The 21,505-nt window shown below is 48.2% G+C and overlaps 1 protein-coding gene across 13 annotated transcripts in view; it reads left to right on the forward strand.

Moving 5' to 3' along the window:
* Window positions 1-3: 3 nt before the first annotated feature.
* The window catches only part of CLCN6 (chloride voltage-gated channel 6), a 73,674-nt gene continuing 52,172 nt past the window's right edge, over window positions 4-21,505 (forward strand). For 12 of the 13 annotated variants that reach the window (XR_010308587.1, XR_010308586.1, XR_010308589.1 and 9 more), the window contains exons 1-22: window positions 4-93; window positions 913-972; window positions 2,003-2,068; window positions 2,608-2,673; window positions 3,350-3,416; window positions 3,819-3,925; window positions 4,160-4,286; window positions 4,818-4,885; window positions 4,993-5,051; window positions 5,694-5,826; window positions 6,695-6,808; window positions 7,063-7,229; window positions 8,100-8,226; window positions 8,594-8,720; window positions 9,037-9,190; window positions 9,268-9,427; window positions 9,572-9,678; window positions 10,135-10,321; window positions 10,926-11,083; window positions 11,906-12,062; window positions 12,750-12,857; window positions 13,468-13,593. Coding sequence is in view for 2 of the 13 variants with exons in the window: in XM_064172231.1 (XP_064028301.1) it covers window positions 22-93; window positions 913-972; window positions 2,003-2,068; window positions 2,608-2,673; window positions 3,350-3,416; window positions 3,819-3,925; window positions 4,160-4,286; window positions 4,818-4,885; window positions 4,993-5,051; window positions 5,694-5,826; window positions 6,695-6,808; window positions 7,063-7,229; window positions 8,100-8,226; window positions 8,594-8,720; window positions 9,037-9,190; window positions 9,268-9,427; window positions 9,572-9,678; window positions 10,135-10,321; window positions 10,926-11,083; window positions 11,906-12,062; window positions 12,750-12,857; window positions 13,468-13,593 (2,517 nt within the window). In the remaining 11 variants the exon portion in view is untranslated. Of the gene's footprint in view, window positions 94-912; window positions 973-2,002; window positions 2,069-2,607; window positions 2,674-3,349; window positions 3,417-3,818; window positions 3,926-4,159; window positions 4,287-4,817; window positions 4,886-4,992; window positions 5,052-5,693; window positions 5,827-6,694; window positions 6,809-7,062; window positions 7,230-8,099; window positions 8,227-8,593; window positions 8,721-9,036; window positions 9,191-9,267; window positions 9,428-9,571; window positions 9,679-10,134; window positions 10,322-10,925; window positions 11,084-11,905; window positions 12,063-12,749; window positions 12,858-13,467; window positions 13,594-14,903; window positions 18,890-21,505 lie in introns of those variants that run through there. The other variant, XM_064172232.1, reaches the window with a different exon arrangement.

The raw sequence follows: 21,505 nt of genomic DNA on the forward strand, positions 1-21,505 counted from the left end.
CCAGGCGCGGCGCGGCGGAAGATGGCGGGGAGCGGGTCCGGGCTCTGCTGCTGCTGCTGCGGCGAGCGGGAGAGCCGCACGCCCGAGGAGCTGGTACGGCCGCGGCCCCTCGCGTCCCCCACCGCCCCCGGCCGTGCTGCCTGCTGGCCTCGGCGCGGCCCCGGCCCTGTGGCGGCTCTGGAGAGCGCCCGGGGCTGGGCGTTGAGCGTTGCTATGGTGCTGGGCCTGCTGCCTCCGCCCCGGGTGCCGGCGCTTCGGCCCTGCGCTTCAGGGCCCAGTGTCTCCGCCTGCGGTGTGGGAGCCTTAGCCCGTGCTCGGCCCGGTATCTCCAGCCTCGCTGCCGGCGGTTCAGGGCCCACTGCCTCAGCCCGCGTTGGCCCCGCATCTGGCGGCGCGGTACCTCAGCCGCCGCTCGGCCCCGTGCCTCGCCTCTGCCGCGCTGTCCCGGTGCTCCACTCAGCCTGCGCTTTGTCTGGGCCTCCTGCCCCGGCCTGCGCTGCTGCTCTTGCCGGGCTCAGCACCTCTTGAGCCGTCAGAGGGAACTAGCTCTAGCAGGGGCTCTGTCTCCATCCGCCTCGGCTAGGGGGATGCTGTCTGTACAAGCTTCTCGTCCCGTGCTTCCCTGTAACCTGTTGCTGTGAAGGAAGCTGGGGTGCGTGTTTAGCGCTCAGCTGTGCTGTGGGGCGCTCCCGTACAGGAGGGATTCAGTATGATCATCCTGAGGGGCAAGCTTTAGGAGAAGGCCTTATGCCCTTATGCCGAAGTAAGTAGTAGTCTGGTGACGCACACTCTGACTTATCCGCAATAGTGGCACAGGCTTTCCCTAACTTTGGCTTTGCTACCAACATTCCTAAGCACCTGTACGTGCGTTCATTCCTTAAATGATTTTTCTTTCCCATATTTGTTTTACAGACAATCCTAGGAGAAACTCAGGAGGAAGAGGATGAGATCCTTCCACGCAAAGACTATGAGGTGGGAAAGCAGCTGAAAGCAGCTCAGCTTGTGAAATTAATGTCAAAAGAGCTGCAGGCAGGTTTTGATTGAGTTTGTAATGGTGTTAGATTGCATTGGCACCCACAGAAGTACCAAGAGCTGCACTTGTGAAGAGCTGCTTCTCATTTTTATGCATTTCTCTGTTAAAGCCCTGTGAGTAGAGCTTGAACATTTCCTGCTTAGGTCAACCTCTTGCTGAGAAAATTAATTCTCAGAGTCTGCTGCATTGTTCTACTTTTTAAATGTGAGATTTACAGATTGTATTGGTCCTGCCTCCTCATGACTGTAGCATGTATCTATAAGCTCACAATCACTGTTGCCTTATTCCTGCCTCTAATGCCATGGTGGCTCACAGGAAATCTTCCATCTGTCAGATCCTGCTTCATACAGGACATCTTTGGGGGGTTGCACATCTGTGTGGTAGCCTTGAGCTATTTAGAGCTGCTGCTGTCAGCATGGGTGTCACCAGCTTGGCCTGTTCTCGCTTGGCTTGAGCAGGTGAAGCTAAAGTAGATAGGACCTTGTTGCACTTTGTCAGTATGACTGGGCAGCTCTATATTGCTTTGAAGTCCTTGCTGTGGTGAGCTTAAGAGTTGATGCTGCTCATCTGGAGAGCAATTCCTATCTAGTGCTCCTGTTGTAGTGAGAGATCAAATACAAGACACAATGTTAAATCCTCTGCACTGTCAAACTGGAGACACAGGGAAGTGAAGTCTCAATCTGTACAACGTGACTTTTAGTTTAAAGTTGTGTTAATTAGATGTGTTCCTGCTTAGTTCCCTCAGCTTAGGCAGTGAAATTGCTCTTTTCTTTCACTTCCTGATTCTCAGGGTCTGATTCTGCTGAAAATAGTAAAAAGTAGTTTCATTTTCTTTCTGCTACTGTTTGCAAAACCTACTGAGGGGTTAGTAATGGCTTCTGTAATCTTTAACAAGATCTTCTTTACATAGTGTTTTGCACAACCTGTTACGGCTGATTCTCTTACATTGACCTCTTGGCATTCTTCCAGAGCTTGGATTATGATCGCTGTATCAATGACCCATACTTGGAAGTTTTGGAGCGTGTGGACAACAAGGTCTGGCCTTGTTCTTTCTTTTTCATTATGTTGAGAGATGAAACTATGGAAATAGACAAATTTGTGCAAGGAAGATGTGGGTATCCCATTACTGCAAGTGTCCAAGGTCAGGTTGGATGGGGCTTTGAGCAACCTGGTCTAGTGACGGATGTCCCTGCTTATTGCAGTGGGGCTGGACTAAATGATCCTTAAAGGTCCCTTCTAACCTATCCTATGTTTCTATATACATTCTACTGCATCGAGGTTTTTGGGGGGGGTTGTTTGTTTTTCTTTATGAAAGGGATTCTTCATTCTTTCTTGGTTCCTCTGTGAAAAGAATGAAAACTTGTGGATTATAGCTCCCAGCATTTGTTCTGTTCCTCAGGTTGAAAGTGAGTGAGATGTTCATCACTTTCAGTTCCTGTTTTCCCTGATTTTCAGGTAGCTGTTGTCACCATAATTTGTTGTAACTGAGCTGCAAAGCCCTAAACCACCTTCTCCTGATCCCCTGTTCTGTATTGCTTTGACTTGGAGTTTTTGTTAACCCTCTTCTCAAGCAGAAAGCCCAGAGATATGAAGCAGTCAAGTGGGTGATGGTTTTCGCTATTGGAGTCTGCACAGGACTGGTAAGGGTTGCGCTGTTTCGGGATGAGGAAAGTTCATGGGACTAAGTAATTCACAAGTCAGTAGGTGAGGAAGGAAGAGGAGGAAACATTCTCTTTCATGAAGTGGAGAGATAGTAGCTGCAGCTGTCATTCAAGAATTACAGCGTGTTCTTGCTAGATTATTTTCTAAGAGGCCCTCTTTCCTTCTAGAACTTGCTGTGCTTCTTTGCTAAGGATTCTGGCAAATCCTTTAATTCTGCTTACAGGAGAACTTGTCCAAAGGGAGTACCTAATAATAAAAATTGATGCCAATTTAAAGGTGAACTGGGATTTGTGCTTGGCAGTACTAGTGTCACTGCATGTGTTTTTTGGAGTCTTCAGAAATGAGCTCTGCTGCTTGTGCCTCAGTTAAACACCAGCTCTCTTCTGTACCCAGAAGTATGTCGTGGGTGTTAAAAATGCTACCAGATTAGTCCTCTGAAATGCATCTCTTCAGGATTAATTTCAGGGTGGATCTGTCCTGGGGAGAAGGAGGGAGGCAATAAATCTGAGCTTCCAAAGTTACTTTGAGCACTACTTTTGCAAAGCTGCTTCTTCTGTCCTCCTCACATGCATACTTCTGCTAGGACTGCTAGAGGATGATCTTCATTGCTTGTAGGCAGCAATTCCTGATGGCAGATCTCTTCTTTTTTTATAGGTGGGCCTCTTTGTGGATTTCTTCGTACGGCTGTTCACTCAGCTCAAGTTCCGGGTAGTACAAAGCTGTATCTTTTACCTGCTGGGGGGTTCCTGATAGACTCAAGTGACCTTTTCCTTTCTGTTGATGTGTTTTGCTCAAGACAGCTGACTCTTAGACTTCTGCCATCGATCGTGTTGTTGATTAATCAAGTTCTGCCTGTGCAGTTCAGCCCTTGAAACTAAAAAACGTTTCCAGGATCACGTCTGTAGGCAGAGGCTAATCCCTGGAAGAATGCATGGTTTCCCTTCCTTGGAGCTCAGACTTGAGCTCTGAAGAGGAAGGCTGGCTTGCTGATGAGTTGTCATCTACGCTGGCTGCCGTAGGAAGCAAAGACTTGGCTTCTGGTGCAGGTGGGACCCTGAGACAGTACTTAATGATTGTGGATTGGTGGGGACAGTGCTGTTGTTTTCCTTGACCATCCCTGCAGCAGTGGAAGAGTGCACTGAGAGAGGTTGTCTCGCGTTGTCCTTGCTGGAGCTGTTAGGCTTCAACCTGACCTTTGTTTTTCTTGCCAGTCTTCTGGTCCTGATCCAGGTAAGACTTGGGTTCACTGCTGCACCTTACAGAGCCTCCCCTTCCTATCACATAGGTTCTGAGTGGGAAGTATCCTTGCAGGAAGCACTTTCCGCTGCAAGACATCAAACCATCTTCACAGTGTAGATTGGTTTAGCCAAGCAGGATCTCTTGGTCCCTTGTGAAGCTCTGATGAGAGATTGTTGTTCAGCCATGAAATGACTGTAGTACAGCATCCATGTTTCTTTTGTGCAGCCTGTAGCAGCTGGATCAGGAATTCCTGAGATTAAATGCTACCTCAATGGGGTGAAGGTTCCAGGGGTTGTGCGCCTCCGGACAGTGGTGTGCAAAGCTATGGGAGTGCTCTTCAGTGTGGCAGGAGGTAAGAAGGGCTGTGGAGTATTGCTGCAGGGGGAAAAATGCTGCCCCTGCTCTATTTAGGGCATGAAAGGCTTCTCCCACTTTCCCAGTAACGTGGTTTGGATGGGCTGGAGCAGAGTCCTGAGTCCTGAATGCATCTGTAGAGTAGAAGAAAGACAGAAGGGTCAGGATTCTTGAGGAAACAGATACTTTCTTGGGTAGGTTAATGAGAAGTGACCTGAGAATTCTCCAGAAGTTTTCTGGAGAAGGTTATGTTCTGAGCAGCAGGGCAGAATGACTCGGACAGTTCAGAGTCCTTGTAACAGCTCTTTTTGAATGTTCCACACTCTGAGTGCAAAGTCTGTGCAAGTCTTCACAAACATTTTAGGGGGCCAAGGGGTTCAGCACCTTTCTTCACTTCGAAGGGAGAAGGAGGAGCTGCAGACTTGGCACAGGGGACTGGCATGGTGTGGGAGTAGTGAGTTGATCTCTCCTGGGGAGCAAGGGAGGGCTGTCAGGAATGTGTTGCCCCTTGAATCCTATTTTTTTCCAGGTCTCTTTGTCGGGAAGGAGGGTCCAATGATTCACAGTGGCGCTGTCGTGGGTGCAGGTTTGCCACAGGTTAGTGCTGGCCTGGGTGGTTGACCTGGTCACACCAACTGCTTTGTAAGAGTGCTGTGAGGAGTCAGTTTCCATCTCCTGTTTCTAAAGCTTCCCTTTGTTTGTAGTTCCAGAGCATCTCTTTGAGGAAGATCCAGTTTAACTTTCCCTATTTCCGCAGTGACAGGTACTGTAGCCAGGGTGTGGAGGCGGGGAGAGGAGGAGGAATGAGCAGACTTCCCTGGGAGAAAGGTGCTGGGCTGGGCTGAATCAGTCACTTGTTCAGTTTCTCTCTAGTGTCCTGCAGTTTCATTCTGCAGCAAGACAACACAAGGACTTGACTCTTCCATGCTGCTCTGGTCTCTATGTTCATTGCTGTTCCACTACTCAGCAAATCTCTACCCATTAAAAACCTTTCATCTGAATGGTTAAATGGCTTTTTTTGCTGGGAACAAGCTCATTTAATCACTCCTTATGGCCAAGATATGCTATAGAGAAGGCTGTTTTGCCTGAACGTGAACAAAATCTTGCCCTTCCCTCCCTGTAGTTCTTTCAGGTGACGCTGGTGTCCCATGGTTTGGACAATTCTTCTCCACTAGGCAGTTGTGGAGTGCCAGAGTTTTGCTCTGTGTTGGTGCTCTAAAGAGTATGATGCTGCCTTGACTTATGAATAAATAGTATTGTTTGCCATGGCCAGCACTTCTCTCAGCTGTCACTCTGGTAACCCTGGGATACATTCATAAGTGCAAATGGCCTCTTACTTTGCAGAACCTAAGCAGCGCCAGAGCTCTGCTTTCCTAAACTGAGATTGTTTTCCTCTTCTCTTCAGGGACAAAAGAGATTTTGTATCTGCTGGAGCTGCTGCAGGGGTTGCGGCTGCCTTTGGCGCCCCAATTGGGGGCACTCTTTTCAGCTTGGAAGAAGGTTCCTCTTTCTGGAACCAGGGACTTACATGGAAAGTGGTGAGTAATGACTCTGGTTCCTTCTGTGAGATTTTCTTGGGCTGGACCTTTGGGAAGACTTGTCCATGCAGGCATTCAGGTTATCCTGTCTCCTCCTGAGCAATCCTGGCAGGAGAAAGTTTTCCTGCTCTATCCGTGGAGCAGAACTACTACAGATCAGGAGCAGAGGGCAGTCTGGGACCGTCTGGAACTGTGGTACAGCTCTGTAGGATTTGGTGTTACCTGGGAGAAATAGCTTTTGTGGCTGGGCTCTCTGCAGTCTGATCCTTTGGAGCAGACAGAGTAAGGCAGGTGCTGGAATTTTTTTCTGCTTTGGAAAGCTGTATTGCAGCAGTGGCCTCTGCCTGGCCATTTCTCTTCCTGTAGTGCTTGCTTCCCTGAAGGGGAAATGGTATGGAAAATATATTTGATTTCCTGATGCTTCTGGAATTTCTCATGGCAAATGTCCTGCTCTCTATCAGCATCAATAAAAGGAGCCAGGGGATTTGCCAAGACAGCAACTCTTTCTGAGCCAAGGAAGGCCTCAATTCTACCTCTAAACAAGCTATGTTAGTGCCTTGTGATTGATTTGCAGCTGCAAGCTGGCATATTTGGCCCACACACAGAAGAGAGAGATATTTTGCTGCAAGAATTACTAGGTGAAACTCCAACTTCTTGTGTAGAAAACCAAATCAGATCATTCCAGAAGTCCATTTTGGGACTGCTTGCATGTGCAGCAGAAAGTGGGTGTTAAACCTCACTGGAGTTATAGCCCTGAAGCCTGAGAATTCTCTAGTTCACCTATCCTGGCGTATATCTCAAGAAGAGCTGCCTCTGCCAATCTCAGTTTGGAGGTCTTTACTTCTTCCTTTTTTTGTGACTTCCTCAGCTTTTCTGTTCCATGGCTGCCACCTTCACTTTGAATTTTTTCCGCTCCGGGATTCAGTTTGGAAGTTGGGGATCTTTCCAGCTCCCTGGACTGCTGAACTTTGGGGAATTTAAGGTAAGATTTAGTGCTGTTATTTTTCCCCTCCAATCTGTTGCCAGGTCAGTGTTTGTTTCTAGCTTTGTTTTCTGTACGTGCTTGTATTTCAGCGAAGGGTGGTTGGTGTTCAGCTGCAATACATTGATAGCCTAAGACAGAATTGCTGCCCTTTGGTCACAGCTGCTCATCGTCTCCTGCTGTGGAGACAGACGTCTTGGTAGGAAATGGCAGCAACTACTCTAATGCTTATTTCCCTGCCTTTCTGCGTGTAGTGCTCTGAGTCTGATAAGAAATGCCATCTCTGGACAGCTGTGGACTTGGGCTTCTTCATTCTGATGGGAATTGTAGGAGGCCTTCTCGGAGCCACCTTCAACTGTCTGAACAAGAGACTGGCAAAGTACCGCATGCGGAACGTGCATCCCAAGCCAAAGCTGGTCAGGTATTTGTGCAGGGATCTCTGATCTGTGTCCCAAAGCAATAGCATCCATCTAGAAGACCCAGGGAGTAGAGATGGAGGAAATCCCAGACCTGCTGTTTTCAAAATCACAAAATGAAGTTTCCATACAACTTAAAAGTCAACACCAGAAACCAGGTGTCACAGTCCCTGTGCTTTTTGGGTTTGTATTTGCTGTGGTGGTATGGAGAGAGCTACAAGCCCCTCGCAAGTGCTCTTTATGGTAAAGGTTGTGGCTGAACAAATCAGAGCTTTGTCTCTGGAGTATTTTTTTTTACCTTGTTCAGACAGATGCAGAAGGAGTAGCTGATCCCACTCCTTTAATTATCTTGGTTAATTAAATTCACAACTGAGCTAATATCTGTGCTATTTAGAGAGGAGATGGCTATGTAGTGCTGGAAAATAGCTGTTGGTTTGCTCTAGACAGTTGCTAAATAGGAAGCCTGGGTTTGGGAGGAATAAAAGGGGTATTTTAGCAGTTAGAGAGGAGATTATGAGAGACTGTATCAGCCTGTCCAACCCTGTCTAACCTTTTGCCCTCTAAGGACCTACAGAACATTGTTTCCATGTGAACAGCCTCATCACTTAACCCTTCCCTGTGGCTTTTTGTATGTGACTGCTGGGTGTTCTGTGGGCAGAAATAGCTCCTTTTGGGGGCAGGTAATTTAAACAGGGAGTTAGCACAATTCCTAGCAACCAAGTCATAATTCAGCTTGACCCAGGGAGTCCTCTGCTTCCGCTGTTGAGATCTAGTGGCTGCTGCTTCTTGCAGCTTTATCAAAGTCCTGTGCAAGGTGGTATGGGCTACAGGGCTGAGTCTGGCTTGACTGTATGGTTTCTGTTGTGTGCTTGCAGGGTCTTGGAGAGCCTGCTGGTGTCCTTGACTACCACGGTTGTGGTCTTTGTAGCCTCCATGGTTCTGGGGGAATGTCGGCAGATGTCTTCCACCAGTCATAGAGGAAATAACACTCTGGACCTGCAGGTGAGGGATCTTCTGTGGCAATTATATCTCTCCGTCACGTTCCTCCTCCAGAGAAGCACAGGTACCTAATGAGCTTTTGAATCATTCTATACATAACAGAACTTCAGTGAAAGCCTGTGCACAGTTGCAGGAGCTTAGGCTAATAATGAAAGCTACCCTTTGTGCTTTTGTGGTTTGACAAAACAGCTCAGGCTGTGAACTGGGGAGCCCACTGAGGCTGCAGACCTCATCTCGGCTGTTGATGTTTGGTGTGAACTTCCCAAAGTGTGGGCTGGCAGCCCAATAGAAGGGCTGCTCCCATTCTGTTGTAAGGCTGACAGGAGAGAGCAGATTTCAGCTGTTTTATGTCTTCTGTGTCCTGCATTAGGGTATGTCAGAGGATGTGAATTCGAGCATCAAAACTTTTTTCTGTCCAAATGAAACCTACAATGACATGGCCACACTCTTCTTCAACCCTCAGGAGTCAGCCATCTTGCAGCTCTTCCACCAAGATGGTGAGTAGCGAGGAGACAGTGCCTCATCCCATGCTCAGACTTCAGAGCTCCATCTTGCTTGAAACAGCCTTGTCATAAGAACCACAGGGCTTAAGAGCATCTTCAAGCCTTCGTGGCTCTGGGGGACTTCTAGGTCAGCTGCTCAAAGCCTCCCATGCTTTTCCTCTCTTTTTCACCTACTCATTGTCTTCATGAGTGTTTGGACTCAGAGCCTCAGTAGCTGTTTGTGAGCTGAGGGGTGGATGGTGCAAGACTGCTGTCTTTGTCTGGTGACTTTGTGCTCCCTTAGTTAGTCTTGATTCTTCTTCTGTTGCAGGTACTTTCAGCCCAGTCACACTGTCCTTGTTCTTCCTTCTCTATTTCTTACTGTCCTGCTGGACATATGGGATCTCTGTGCCCAGTGGGCTTTTTGTGCCATCACTGCTTTGTGGGGCTGCCTTCGGACGCCTGGTCGCCAACCTCCTCAAAAGGTGCCTTGAGTGTGTGTATGTGTGGGAGAGGTGGGCTCTGGCAGGTTCTCATCTTCAGGCTCTCTGTTTCCCTCTAGCTACATTGGCCTGGATCACATCTACTCGGGAACCTTTGCGCTGATTGGGGCAGCGGCGTTCCTGGGAGGAGTGGTCCGCATGACAATTAGCCTGACTGTCATCCTTATCGAATCCACCAACGAGATCAGCTATGGGCTCCCGATAATGATCACCCTCATGGTGAGTGCGGTCTCCTAGCTCGGGTGTCTGGCAGACTCCTTGAACAAGGGCTGGCCCTGAATCTGTCTTCCTTCCAGGGCGATGGTAAGCCAAGGAGCCTTGTATTTGAAGCAGCAACTCAAAAGCTACCCTTTTGCTCTGCAGGTAGCCAAATGGACAGGAGACTTTTTCAACAAAGGCATCTATGACATCCATGTGAACTTACGAGGAGTGCCTCTCCTGGAGTGGGAAACAGAGGTGGAAATGGATAAGTAAGGCTTCTCCTCTTGGCAGGGCTGTGGGCTGGAATTTGTGGTAGGGTTCTTGCTCAGAAAGGAGTACTGTAATGCTGGGGGATGATGCATCTTCTCCAAGGAACCTGGCTGCTCTGAGAGGAGCAGCTGTGAGGAAGGACTGCTGTGAAAGGAGTCTGGAGTATATGCAGTATATGGCAGGCCTGTGGCAGGAGAGAGGTGCTGGAGCCCTTTCTGAGGAGGGAGTGGTGGGTGGAGATTCAAGGAGTGCATTTGTGAGGTTTGGCAAGAACTGTGAAAGCCTTCTGCTCAACTTTGCTTCTTGTGGAATTTCATCTTCCGCCTCTCTTCTCAGCAGTGTTTAAGCACTTTGTGTGAAGAGATGGGACCTTTTTGCTTGCCTGTCGTGCATCGTTGATGCAGTGCTACGTAGCATGTAGGTGATATAGCAACCTCGGATTTCTGTTCCCTTAGACTAAGAGCCAGTGACATCATGGAGCCCAACCTGACCTATGTCTACCCACACACCAGGATCCAGTCCCTCGTCAGCATCCTGCGCACAACGGTCCACCATGCCTTCCCCGTGGTGACTGAGAACCGGGGCAATGAGAGGGAGTTCATGAAGGGAAATCAACTGATCAGCAACAACATCAAATTCAAGGTAAAAAGTTGCTTGCTTGAGAAGCTGAAGGGCAAAGAGCTTTGTTCTGTAGGCAGAAGTCCCTTTGCTTTGTTAACTAGGCTGTTGTCAGTGCAGAATTCAGGTCACAGATAAGCCCCTACTGCAGTACAGATTTTTCAAGGACTCAATTTCATTCCATCCTCTGGGTCAGGGTAAAGGCAGAGGAGTGGACTGCATTCCTAGAGGGGATAGTTACGAGGACTAAGACATGGAAAAAGCTTGGATTTGCCCCCAAAGTACTGAACTCGCCATTGACATCAGCCGGTGCCTAAATGCTTCTCTCCTTTGTGGGAGGGGCAATGGGGCAAATGCTCTAGTTTCTTGGGAAACTGAAATTTAAGGTCAGAACACATCATGAGCATGCCTGTGGTACGCTCACGCTCTAGCAAGAAAAGATGTCTGAGTTCCTACGCTCCAGGCACTCTCTGCAAGGACTGTACAGTCCTCTTGGCTATTACAGGTGGAGCAGCACTAAGGAACACCTTACCTGGTGACATAAGGCTGTGATCAGATAATTCCTAGTCTCTCTTGGGTAACTGTTGAGCTGCTCAGTGAGTATCTGACAGTTACTTGCTGTACCCAGAAGTCCAGCATCCTCACCCGAGCCGGGGAGCAGCGCAAGCGCAGTCAGTCCATGAAGTCCTACCCTTCAAGTGAGCTGCGGAACATGTGCGATGAGCACATAGCGACTGAGGAGCCACCAGAAAAGGAAGATCTGCTGCAACAGATGCTAGAGAGAAGGTGAGATCCTGGTAGGCACAATCATGTGGCAACACCCCGTTTGCATATGTCGAGATGTGTTGTGAGGCTTTCTACAGTCCTTGTCATTCTGTAGATCAGAGGAGACAGTGCTAGTAGCTAAGTTTGGAAGTGTCCTGCCAGGTCTCAACAGCCAGTGCTGGGGCTCACGCTTGTGGTCAAGTCCTAGGTTTGATGGTGTCCCACCTTTCACCTTAAATTTCCTTCAAACACCTAGCCAGAAGTATTTCCTGGAGGGGATGGAACACCTAGGAATGTGGCTACAGAGGCTGATGCCTCCTTGCCTACAAAATCTTGAGGGCTCTGCCAAGCTCACCTCTCCCAAGAGATGAGCTAATGGCCTGGTGACATAACATTGATACCACCTTCCTGGTGACTGAGCTGAGTCACCAGGCTTGTGTTGCAGCTGCTTCCATGCAGAAGCACAGTCCTGTGAACCGGTTTCTAACCCAGTCATTGGGACTCTCATGAGTGCAGTTCTGACATTTTGCCAGATGCCTCAGATTTTGTTAGAATCTGAATAATTTGCCACTGAAAATTGCTTTAGTAGGAAATGATTTGATACTGAAAATTAGGATGACTGTCTCCATTCTGCTGCTGTTGCCATACTCTGCCAATGGTTATGGCTCTTGACTTCTCTCTAGTATTCTGTTTGATGGAGAAGAAACTCTCTTGTCTCTAGCAAGAGTCCCTGAAGTGTTCAGAGGGTTGCAAAGAGTTGAAATGGCTGTTGTTGTTTTGGAGTCAGGTGTATGTGTCTCTCCTTAAGTCCATGTAACTCAGATCATCTTAAATCTGTCACAGGTACACTCCCTACCCCAACCTGTACCCTGATCAGTCTCCCAGTGAAGAGTGGACCATGGAGGAACGCTTCAGACCTTTGACCTTCCATGGCTTGATCTTGCGCTCACAGTTGGTCACCCTCCTTGTCAGGGGTGTTTGTTACTCTGAGAACCAGTCGGTGAGTACTCCCAGTTGGGAATTACAGCACAGACATCCCTGCTGTCTTGACTCTGAGGAGGTTGGGAATGATGTTAATGGGCTGCCTGAAAAAAAATTACTCTAGGGAATGCATCTGTGTTTTAAAAGCTGCAGAAAGTCATGTGAATTTCCCCTTGCAGCTCTAAAATAGACTTGAATTTCTGTTGAGACATCTCCCAAGAAAAGAGAACAGCTACTGTTTGAAGAATAAACTGAGACTTATTTGTTGCATAAAGGTGCAGCCCTGTCACAACTGGAGAACAGAGGGCAGATAATAAGTGCAGAGCAACGAGCAGTGTACGCTCTGTGTTTTTAGTGCTGGGTACCAGGGTCTTGCCACAAGACTGTCAGCTCTTCACTGCAGTCAGTGTGAGCATTTGTTTGAGGTCCCTATGCCACAAGGCTGATGCGTTGCTGCCCTCCAGTGTCGAGTGTAGACCTGCGAGAGGCGGGAGAGCAGACCCCCTGCTCTGAGTGAACACCTGGGTGGGTTTGGGCTTTGCTGCATTCTGAGATGAGTTGCTAGGAGTTCTGTAGAAGTTCTGTCTGGGTGTGGGAGATGAAGATCTGGGTCAGCAGTTGGGAGACATTGTGTGCTGTGTTGCTCGCAGCCCGAATCCCATCTGGGGTGGTGGCAGTGGCTCAGTGGCATTTGTTTCACCCGCAGAGTGCAAGTCAGCCTCGCCTGTCCCACGCAGAGATGTCCGAGGATTACCCTCGCTACCCAGATATCCACGACCTGGACCTCACCCTGCTGAACCCTCGCATGATAGTGGTAAGGGATGCGATGTCACGGTGCTTCCCGATACGTGCTTTAGGACTCTTCCAAGCCTGAGAGCAGGTTTAAGTCCACCCTTGGGTGTGGTGCTCACACAATCACTCAGCCTTGTCTGCATCCTTGCTCTGAGGTAACATTGCACACAGGTGCTTGACTTGTAGAGTAAGACATTTCCTGTCTGGTTGAAGATCCCTCTAGGTTAGACTCCTGCCTGAGAGAGATTGCACAGGCAGACTGCCGGTAGCTGTTGGGCGTTCTGTGTGCTGGCAGCTCAGTCAGCAGCAGGCCTCTCGTTGTCTGTGGGGTAGGACTGGACTGTTGTGTAGACCAAAGTCTTTTTTTAATGTACATTTGTATTCTCATGGACTTCCATTTATGCTGCCCAGATGCTTTCTGCATCTCTTAGGCTCTTGGGATCATGGGGTACAGTGTTCAAATAAGCTGTGACAAATTCAGGTTTTTGAGGTAATTTAATACTCATGAGAAATAGAAGATGCCAAATGTCTAGAGCCCTGTCCAGAGATCAGTGCACAGGAGGAATTGTAGGTACTGCTCGTTGGTGGTTCCCAGTGCCTCTCATCAATAATGTGATGTTTTTCTTTCCTAGGATGTCACCCCATATATGAATCCATCACCCTTCACTGTCTCTCCAAATACTCACGTGTCTCAAGTCTTCAACCTGTTCAGGACAATGGGACTCAGACACTTACCGGTTGTGAATGCTGTGGGAGAGGTGAGTCCTTATCTCCACTTTGCCTTGGCTGTATGAGGAGGCTCCACTGTGTTTTTTTGCAATGTTTTCCGCCTTTGGGAAATCTAAGATGTGTTTTAACATCGAACAAATGCTTTAAAGAGATCAGAATGTGATTTTCTTAAGGCCCCAAAGCCTTGTTGGTTGCTGTGGCTGTTACCAGTTTCTGTGTCCAAGCCTGCTTTCTGCTTTCCCTGTGAGGGGTAGGACCTGCATTCTCTCTCCCGTCTCCACTTGGCAGCAGGTGGAAGCTCTTGTTGTCTTGTCGCTGTTAAGAGAGGTCTTGAGCTCATCAGAAGCCACTAATTCAGCATCCACTTTGACAGCTTTATTCAAAGCTGAGAGCAGGATTTACTGTGCACTGGGGCAGGAGGTTTTTCTGCTGGAATGCAACTTGCATTCTGTTCCTACTCATAGCAGCAGCAGAATAAAGGAGTCTTTGAATGGTTTGTGCTTGATTTGCTGTACTGCCGTCTCTGCTACCCACAGTGCTCAGAAAGAGTCAGTAGGTGTCAGTAACTTCCTATGAACATGAAGTGAGCCTGTTTCCCTTAAGCCGGGGCTGATCTGTCCCTGTGACACAGCAGTGCTTTTGCTGCCCCTTGGCGTTCCTAGTAACTATCCTGCAGAGCCTGTTGGCTGAAAACAAAGTTGTTGACTCAAACCATCTTTAGTACAAGATGCAATGCTCTTGTAGCTCTAGAGAGCAGGCTAGTTCTAAACTCTAATCTGTAGAATAACTGAGGTGTTCATCAACTGTCGTGGGTGGGGTTGACTGTTTCCCCAGTGGACTAGGAGTGGGTCCCTTGAGTGACCTGCCAGTTAGTGATGGTCAGCGTGCAGTCACCACTGAGCTAGTATTTGCCATTTCTGTGTTGAGGTCTTTAGAGCTTCCTAGGATCTATCTGATAAGAGCTGTCTGCAGTCGTGTCACTTGGCATAGCAGAAGTGTCTCAAATGAAGCCACAGGTTACAGCTTTGTAACTTGCAGTTACAGTTTTCACTTTCCAGAGAACCGAGTTACATCCCTTATTTCCCTTCCTAGGCAGGGCTAACACTGCTGTGTCCAGGCACCAGTTAAGCTGCTGGGGTGTAGTTAAAGCAGGGTCTGGCCTGTAGATGAGGGATGGGTGTTGTTTTGGTGAGATTTGAACTCAAACTTTCACTGACTCAGCAGGAACGGCTCGCAGGTTGCCTCTCCTGGGGGACTGGCAAGAACAGCAGCTCTGCCACATGCATCTCTTAGTAGCACATCTGTGACCCCAGTACCTTTTTTCCTCTTTCTCTTTAAGATTGTTGGGATAATCACTCGTCACAACCTGACTCATGAGTTTCTGCAGGCAAGACTGAGACAGCACTATCGGACCATTTGATGCCCTTCCCCACTCTGCTCCAGGCCTGCACACGCCCTCGCATTCCGCTTGGACCCCGCAAGGCCCAAGAATTGCCCTTTGGCTTCTCACATGCATATCAAGTCTGAGATGCTGGAGACCATCTTGCCAGCCAGAGAACTAGAGGAGCTGCCTGAGCCCAAGGGCTGTTGATTGGTCTCAGGCACTTGGTTTGACCACTCTTGATCCAGGTTTTTTCCTTTCCCTGCGCTCCAGTTATCTCCTTCCACCAGATGTTGTCCTGACGCCGTATGTTCTGCTCGTTGGTTTAGATTTGGGCTTTTGAACAGTCAGAAAATGAACCATCTGGTTCCACTGTGTCATGTGCACAGAACTGTGCAGCATCTTTTCCCTACCCTCCTGTATGTTTCCCTTTTCCTCTTCCTCCCTTGTTCCTTGTTGCCTTATTTGTGTGAGAAGGAGGTTGCTGTCAAGGCTGAGAGGGGACAGTGAGTTTGCAGTTATGCAGAGCTGCTCTGGAAGATGGCTTTTCTGAAGAGCAATATTAAGAAAGCCAGTTGTTTGGAAACACACCTCTCTTCACAGGTGCTCCCACTTGCCCATGTTTTTCCACTTTGGCTTCATTTGCTCCTAATTTCTTTCCTCCTTTCATGGGGAGGTGTTCCTGCTGTGGTGGTTTTGACAGCAGCTGACTCCTGAGACCAGCCCAGCAGCTCAGGAGTTCACAACAGTTCAAATGCAGTTACTGTTTAGGATTATAAATATTTAATACATTTGCAGAGCATCACAGAAAAGGGAGATCTCATTTCTTGTTAGCTGTTGCTCTTATCTGCCTGTGAGAGACTCTGCTAAGGCACTTTGTGGTACTCCACTCTGTCGCTCCCATGACACTTCGGCGTTACTTGGCATTTGTAGGCACTGTCCTTGTACTGATCCAACAGTGAGAGCCTGGGACACCTTTCCAGCTGGAGTTAGAGAGCAGGGAGCCTCACGTCCTCAGAGCATGGTGAAGTGTTGCTTTCTGGAGGCAAACAAAACCACTGCCCTGTCTGTGGACTTGGTTGAACAATCTCTGTGTCATGAGAGGAGCTGATGTAGCTTCAGGCTGCTATACAGGAGGGATACTTGGTGCTGATGGCTAACAGACAGGATCTGCTGCAGAGTGATGAGTGGGGCTGTCTGTGCTCTAAAAATACTTGGGATAATGTTTGCAACTGCCAGATCCCGAGTATCTGTAAGGGTAAAATCAGCGTTTAGGAGCCAGTTGCAGCCAGTTCACTGCTTTAGCAGGTACCATCCTGGCCAGCACCTGTATTGTTCCAGCAGGCACCTGCCCTCTTGAGTTTTGCATACAGATAACCCTCTGTGGGAAGCCAGCATTGTGCCTCCAGGGCCTGCAGAGCTGATTGGCTTGATAAAGCACAGAGCATTCTCCCAGCCAAGAAACTGGGCCAAGTAACACGGGAAATGTATCCCAGACAAGCTTCTACACAGCCTGGGAGCACTCCAGTTAACCTGTTGTCTGCCATAAGGAGACAGCTAGGCGAGAGCTGTGGCAGAAGGTAACCAGACGTTGTGTTGTCTGAATTGAGGCTGAACCTTCATCTAGGCTGAAGATTTTCCTGACTAAGCCTGAAGGAGTGGTGCCCTTTCCATATACATGTCAGAACACTAAACCTGTTAAAACAGTCCTTTTGAGTGACTTTTTGGAAGCTGGTTGTTCTAGGGTGTGACTCTGCAAACTCCTGCCTGCTGATCCCTGCTACAATGGGGATTAGGAGGTGGTTTTGTGCCTGGGTCACCAGCCACCGTCTTGACGTTGAGCTCTTTAAGTCACTGGAACTCTTAGATGTTGGTGGAGTCTTTGCAGTCTGGATAGTTTGTAGGCAGATGCACTCTCTGGCTGTGCTTGCAGTGAAGACAGCTGAGTCATGGAAGGCTCTTGAATTTTGTCCAGCAAAAGAGAGAAAACTTGAACTTAAAGTGGTTCCTGAGGCCAGGTTTTAGGGTAGACTTTGTTCTTGTGATGCACTGCATGGCACGGCTCAGCTGGAAAGTTTGGTTGTGGCAAAGCTGTTTGTAAGCACTTAGATTTTCATTTTTGTTATTCTTCATTGGCATCTGGTGACTCTTTCTTCACTTAGTGTTCTTTCCCATCTGCTGTCGTCTTAAAGAGAGGAAAGGCAGATATTTGTTTGCACTTGTACCATTTCCACAAGGAGGGAGTGGGCTGTGGTACATGTAGTGGCAGCTGTTGGAGAGGAAGCTGGGTGTGTCCCAGGACCCTTTGTTAACTCTGAGCCCTCTCCAGGACTGCTTAGGAGGTGACCTAGCTAAAGAGCAGTATTTGTGTTCCTTCTTTTCCCTTTCTTGCTTTAGAACGTGCAGAAACAGCTCTTGTCTTCTCCACCCAAACACTTCTGCTGGTTTCTGACTGGCTAGCTCCAAGTTGAGACATACAAGCTCTTAAACCTCCAAGAATGAATGAGTATGTTTTCCTCCAGTCAGTGTCTATCCTGTGCCTTCAGCCTGGACACTTTAGCTGGGGCAGGTTTGGCATGTTCCTTGGAGCATATGAGTGGGCACTGGCTACTGCTCCTGACTTGCAAGTTCTTTCCTTGTAAGCAGAGTAAGGATGATTGTTCTCCCTGGATAGTCACTGCAGGTAGTCCTGAAATGCTTGAGGTCTTGCACTGAACTGTCTCACAAAACCTTTTACTACCCTGAAGCTGCACTGTAGGTTTGACATATGCTTCTGTCAGCATGCCTTTCACTCAAAGGATTTGTCCCCGTGGACAGTTAGCGATCATGGGAGTCCTGGTTTGATGTGATTTCAGACCACTCTGCTGTGGAATTAGCAGTCCCATACTGTCAGAGCACCTAGCAGGAATGTCCTGTGTCCCTCCATGACAAATCTTTTCCTTTTGCTCATGTTGAATGACTGCCTGTGGAAGGTCCCTTCTCTTTCTGCACAAGAATAGGGCTCCTTAGGTTGTTTGCCTTGAGCTGGTCACATCCTGTTTTATTTCTGTACAGAAACTGCTGCAGTCTGTTTGCTGCAGGATGTCTTGTCACTGCTACTGGGGCCTGGAGTTAGGCATTCCAGACAAGACAGGCTGGAAGGTCTTGTCTGAGCACCAGCTGCACTTCCCCAGGAGAAGGCCGCCTGCCTTCAGCCTACTGTCAGCTCTGCCTGTGCATCTCTCTTACTCAAGCGTTTCAGATGGCAAACACACCCCTTTCACTCCTTCACTCAAGATGACCTAGGTGAGGGTGGTGGGTGACCCTGTCTGCCGCTTCAAAGGGAGCGTGTAACCTGCAGAAAGGGAAGGCCAAGCTCATCTGACCTTTGGAGACAGGATTGATGCAAAGGGGCTTGTGTTGGATCATTCTTCTCACACTTAATTCCTGTCTGAAAACACTACTTGTCGCTTCTACTCTGGCTCTGATTGCTTAGTGATTTACCAAGAAACTTAATCCAAACGTAGGTGCCTGTAACCTTTTACTCAGAGCAACACTAAAGGCATAGTAATTAAGAACTGGAGTAGTATTGGTGGCTGAAGTTCGGGGGTGGTGCGGGGCCTTCTCCCCTGCCTCGTGGTGCCCTGTGCAGTGTTTGTGGTTTGAATTGTCGACTTACTGTGAGCCATTCCAAGGGTAGCAACTTACCTTTCCCTGTGTTTGTTTGCACTGTTTTTTGTTAGGAGCTGATGTAAGCTAATTCCACACTGTATATAAATGGTATTTTTTTAATTTGTATGGTTATATTTTTATTTGAGCAATGGCACTTGGGAAGTATTTCCTGTAACCATAACATGTCTGAGAGTAAAATGGTTGTGTGTCTCCTTCAGCACTTTCAAGGCCTTTGGATGTTTCTGGTGTTGTTTCATTTTTGCCCTCTATTGTAATAAAACTATTGGAACATGGCAATGTCCAAGAGCATGCTTTGAGATAGATGAAGGACTCCTGGAGTGCAGTGTGGTACCTCTTGTGTTACAGGTGGCTTCTGCAGGGTGTGAAAAATCTTGCTTTCATCATTAGCTCTTGTCATGCTTGTAGCTATCTTTCCTGCTTCATCATGCTGTCTACCTTAAAAAAAGCCTGGTGACAGTTTTTGTTCGTTCATCACATGCTTGCAGGCCAAAAATGTGCATTAAGCACAGTCTTTGAACACTGTAGAAATACCTGACCCAAAAACTTGTTGCCTTTCCACGTTCATGCTGCTTTTCTGGACCAGGTAGCTGTGTACAGGATGCAGGGAGCAGCTTTTGGATGCACTCTGCCAGCCAGCAGCTCGACTGGCTTCTACCCTCAGTCTCCTGCTTGGTGTAGTGGGAGAGCCTAAAATAGATGAAAGCATCTGTTGGGGAGGGGACATCAGAACATCAGTGTTTGGGAGCTAACCTAAGAAATGCCATGGTGGTCTTAATTAAGTTGTGCTCCTAGCGAGGAATTAGGATGGCAGAGAGACACTAGGAGAACAGAGCAAAAGGAGCTCTGCTTCAGCTCTGCTGCTGCCTTCCATCATAAACACAGCCACGTAGGATGGATGAGAGAAGCACTTCCTTCCTACAGTTGGGGTGCATCAGTGCCACTTCAGCCTAACAGTAAAGGAGGAAATAAACTCTTTTGCCTACTTTCTCACCTCCTGTCCCTGAAAAAAAAATGGTGGGAGATGTATGTCTGTCCATGCGTACAGACACAGCCTGACAGTTTGCTGTACTGGCAACTTCCTTGCAGCCAGCTGGACTGATGCTGTACCAGAAACTTTCTTGGAGCCTTTGTGAGCTTCAGGGCTGCTTTGTGTGTCAGGATTACACCTGGTGATTGCTGTTGCAGGGCATGAAAGCTGGTGAGTTTCTTGTCTGGAGAACAGATCAAAACTAGCAGTGGTTCTAAGTAGTGTTTTGCATTTTATCCTGGGTGATGCAGAAGCTGTGCATACATTTGTGCTTAAAGCAACCAACTTCATATGTACTTTAAAACCCCTTTCTGCTCAGGTTTCCAGATGCATTGAATCAGCCATGAGTCACAATCTGCTTGTAACCTCTGTGTTGAGCAGAAGAATTTAGAGTTGTCAAGCGATTTGTGTTATGGTTATTTCTGCTGGCAGGGTACGAGCTGCCTACCTTAGTGTGTGTGTATCATGAAGCACAGCCAGGGAGAACCGGAGCCTGCTGGCTCTGAGCTTTGGGTTCGAGGGAGGATGGAGCTGGTCTTCTTGTCCAGGGTGCTGAAGCGCTTCCAGCGGTGGTGGGATGCAGGCAGCCTCTTAGCATCCACTAAAGCTTTTCAAGGGCAGCATCTGAAAAAGCTCGCTCATAGCTGGAGTGAGCTGGTAGTGAGTTCCAGCAGCACCTGGAGAGAGAGGCCGTTCAGCTTCTGAGGTTTAAACGTTGAGGTTTAATGTTAGATGTCCCTTTCTCCAAGCTGTTTCAAAGCCACAGAGTTAAAAGCACAAGTGGCTGTATGGGCCATGAGTGGTTTAACAGCATTTTAGTGATTGTTAAGTGCCTAGGAGCAGGAAACTGGCCCCTGATGCACCACTTGGAACTGATGAACATAGAAATTGTGCTGTGTTGAAGAGCTTGTGGCTGATGGAAAAGACAGGAGAACCCTGAGCCTCTTGCTGGTTCTTCCAGCAGCTTCTTGATGGTTATACCAGAGAATATCCCTGCAGGTTGGCAAGCTTTACACTCTGATCTTTCTTTTGCTTCTTCCAAATTCCCTACATAGCAGCCCCAACTCTAGCTGCCTTCTCACTACCTTCTGTTTTCTTACCCATTCTGTATTCTTAAAGTTTCTTCCTGCTATTTTCCGTCTTGCTGCTCAAGAAGAAATTTTGAGACCTCTTCTCATTAAACTTGCAGTGATGGTAGGAATAAAGCTCAAAGGACAAAGCCCAGCAAGAGTTGGGGACTGATGGCCAGCTGCATATTCCCTTTCAAAGTTACTTGTCCATAGCAGCTGTCACTGAAGCAGCAACAGTTCAGCTCCAGCAGGGTATGGCAGCACAGGGACATCTGCTGCAAGAAACCATCTCGATTTGTTTCAAGATGTTTCACACTTCAGAGGTGTGAAGAAAGCAGCAGGAAAGATTCCCTTCTCCTTGTCTCTCAGCAATGCCTCTGGACTTTACCTTTTTCAGTGTAAAAAGGAAAACAGCATTGGGCAGCTGAGTGCCAGCTGCCTAGTTGGAGCTGTACCTCTGGGTAAGTGTGTGAGAGGCTCTGGGAGAGGCTGTTCTCTTCACAGCAGAGTTGCCAACAGGCTTTCTGCTGAATTCTGGGCTGTGTGACCACAGTGCTGGTAGCCTGGCTTTGGGCATGGTGCCAGCGTACATCGTCTGTGAAGGATTTCTGACGGGGATGGCTGGGACACTTATCAAGCAGATGTCAATCAGCAAAGGCCTTTGGGGGCCAAGCTTCAGGGAAAGTAAAGCAAGCAAACTGGCTATGGCCAGATAGTTCTGCAGATTGGCACAGCTCCACGCCTCCTGCAGCAGCAGAGGATGTGTGCCCTGCACTTCATGTATGATTTCT

The sequence above is a fragment of the Pogoniulus pusillus genome, chromosome 36 (genome assembly GCF_015220805.1).
Source record: "Pogoniulus pusillus isolate bPogPus1 chromosome 36, bPogPus1.pri, whole genome shotgun sequence".
In the NCBI taxonomy this organism is placed as follows: domain Eukaryota; kingdom Metazoa; phylum Chordata; class Aves; order Piciformes; family Lybiidae; genus Pogoniulus; species Pogoniulus pusillus.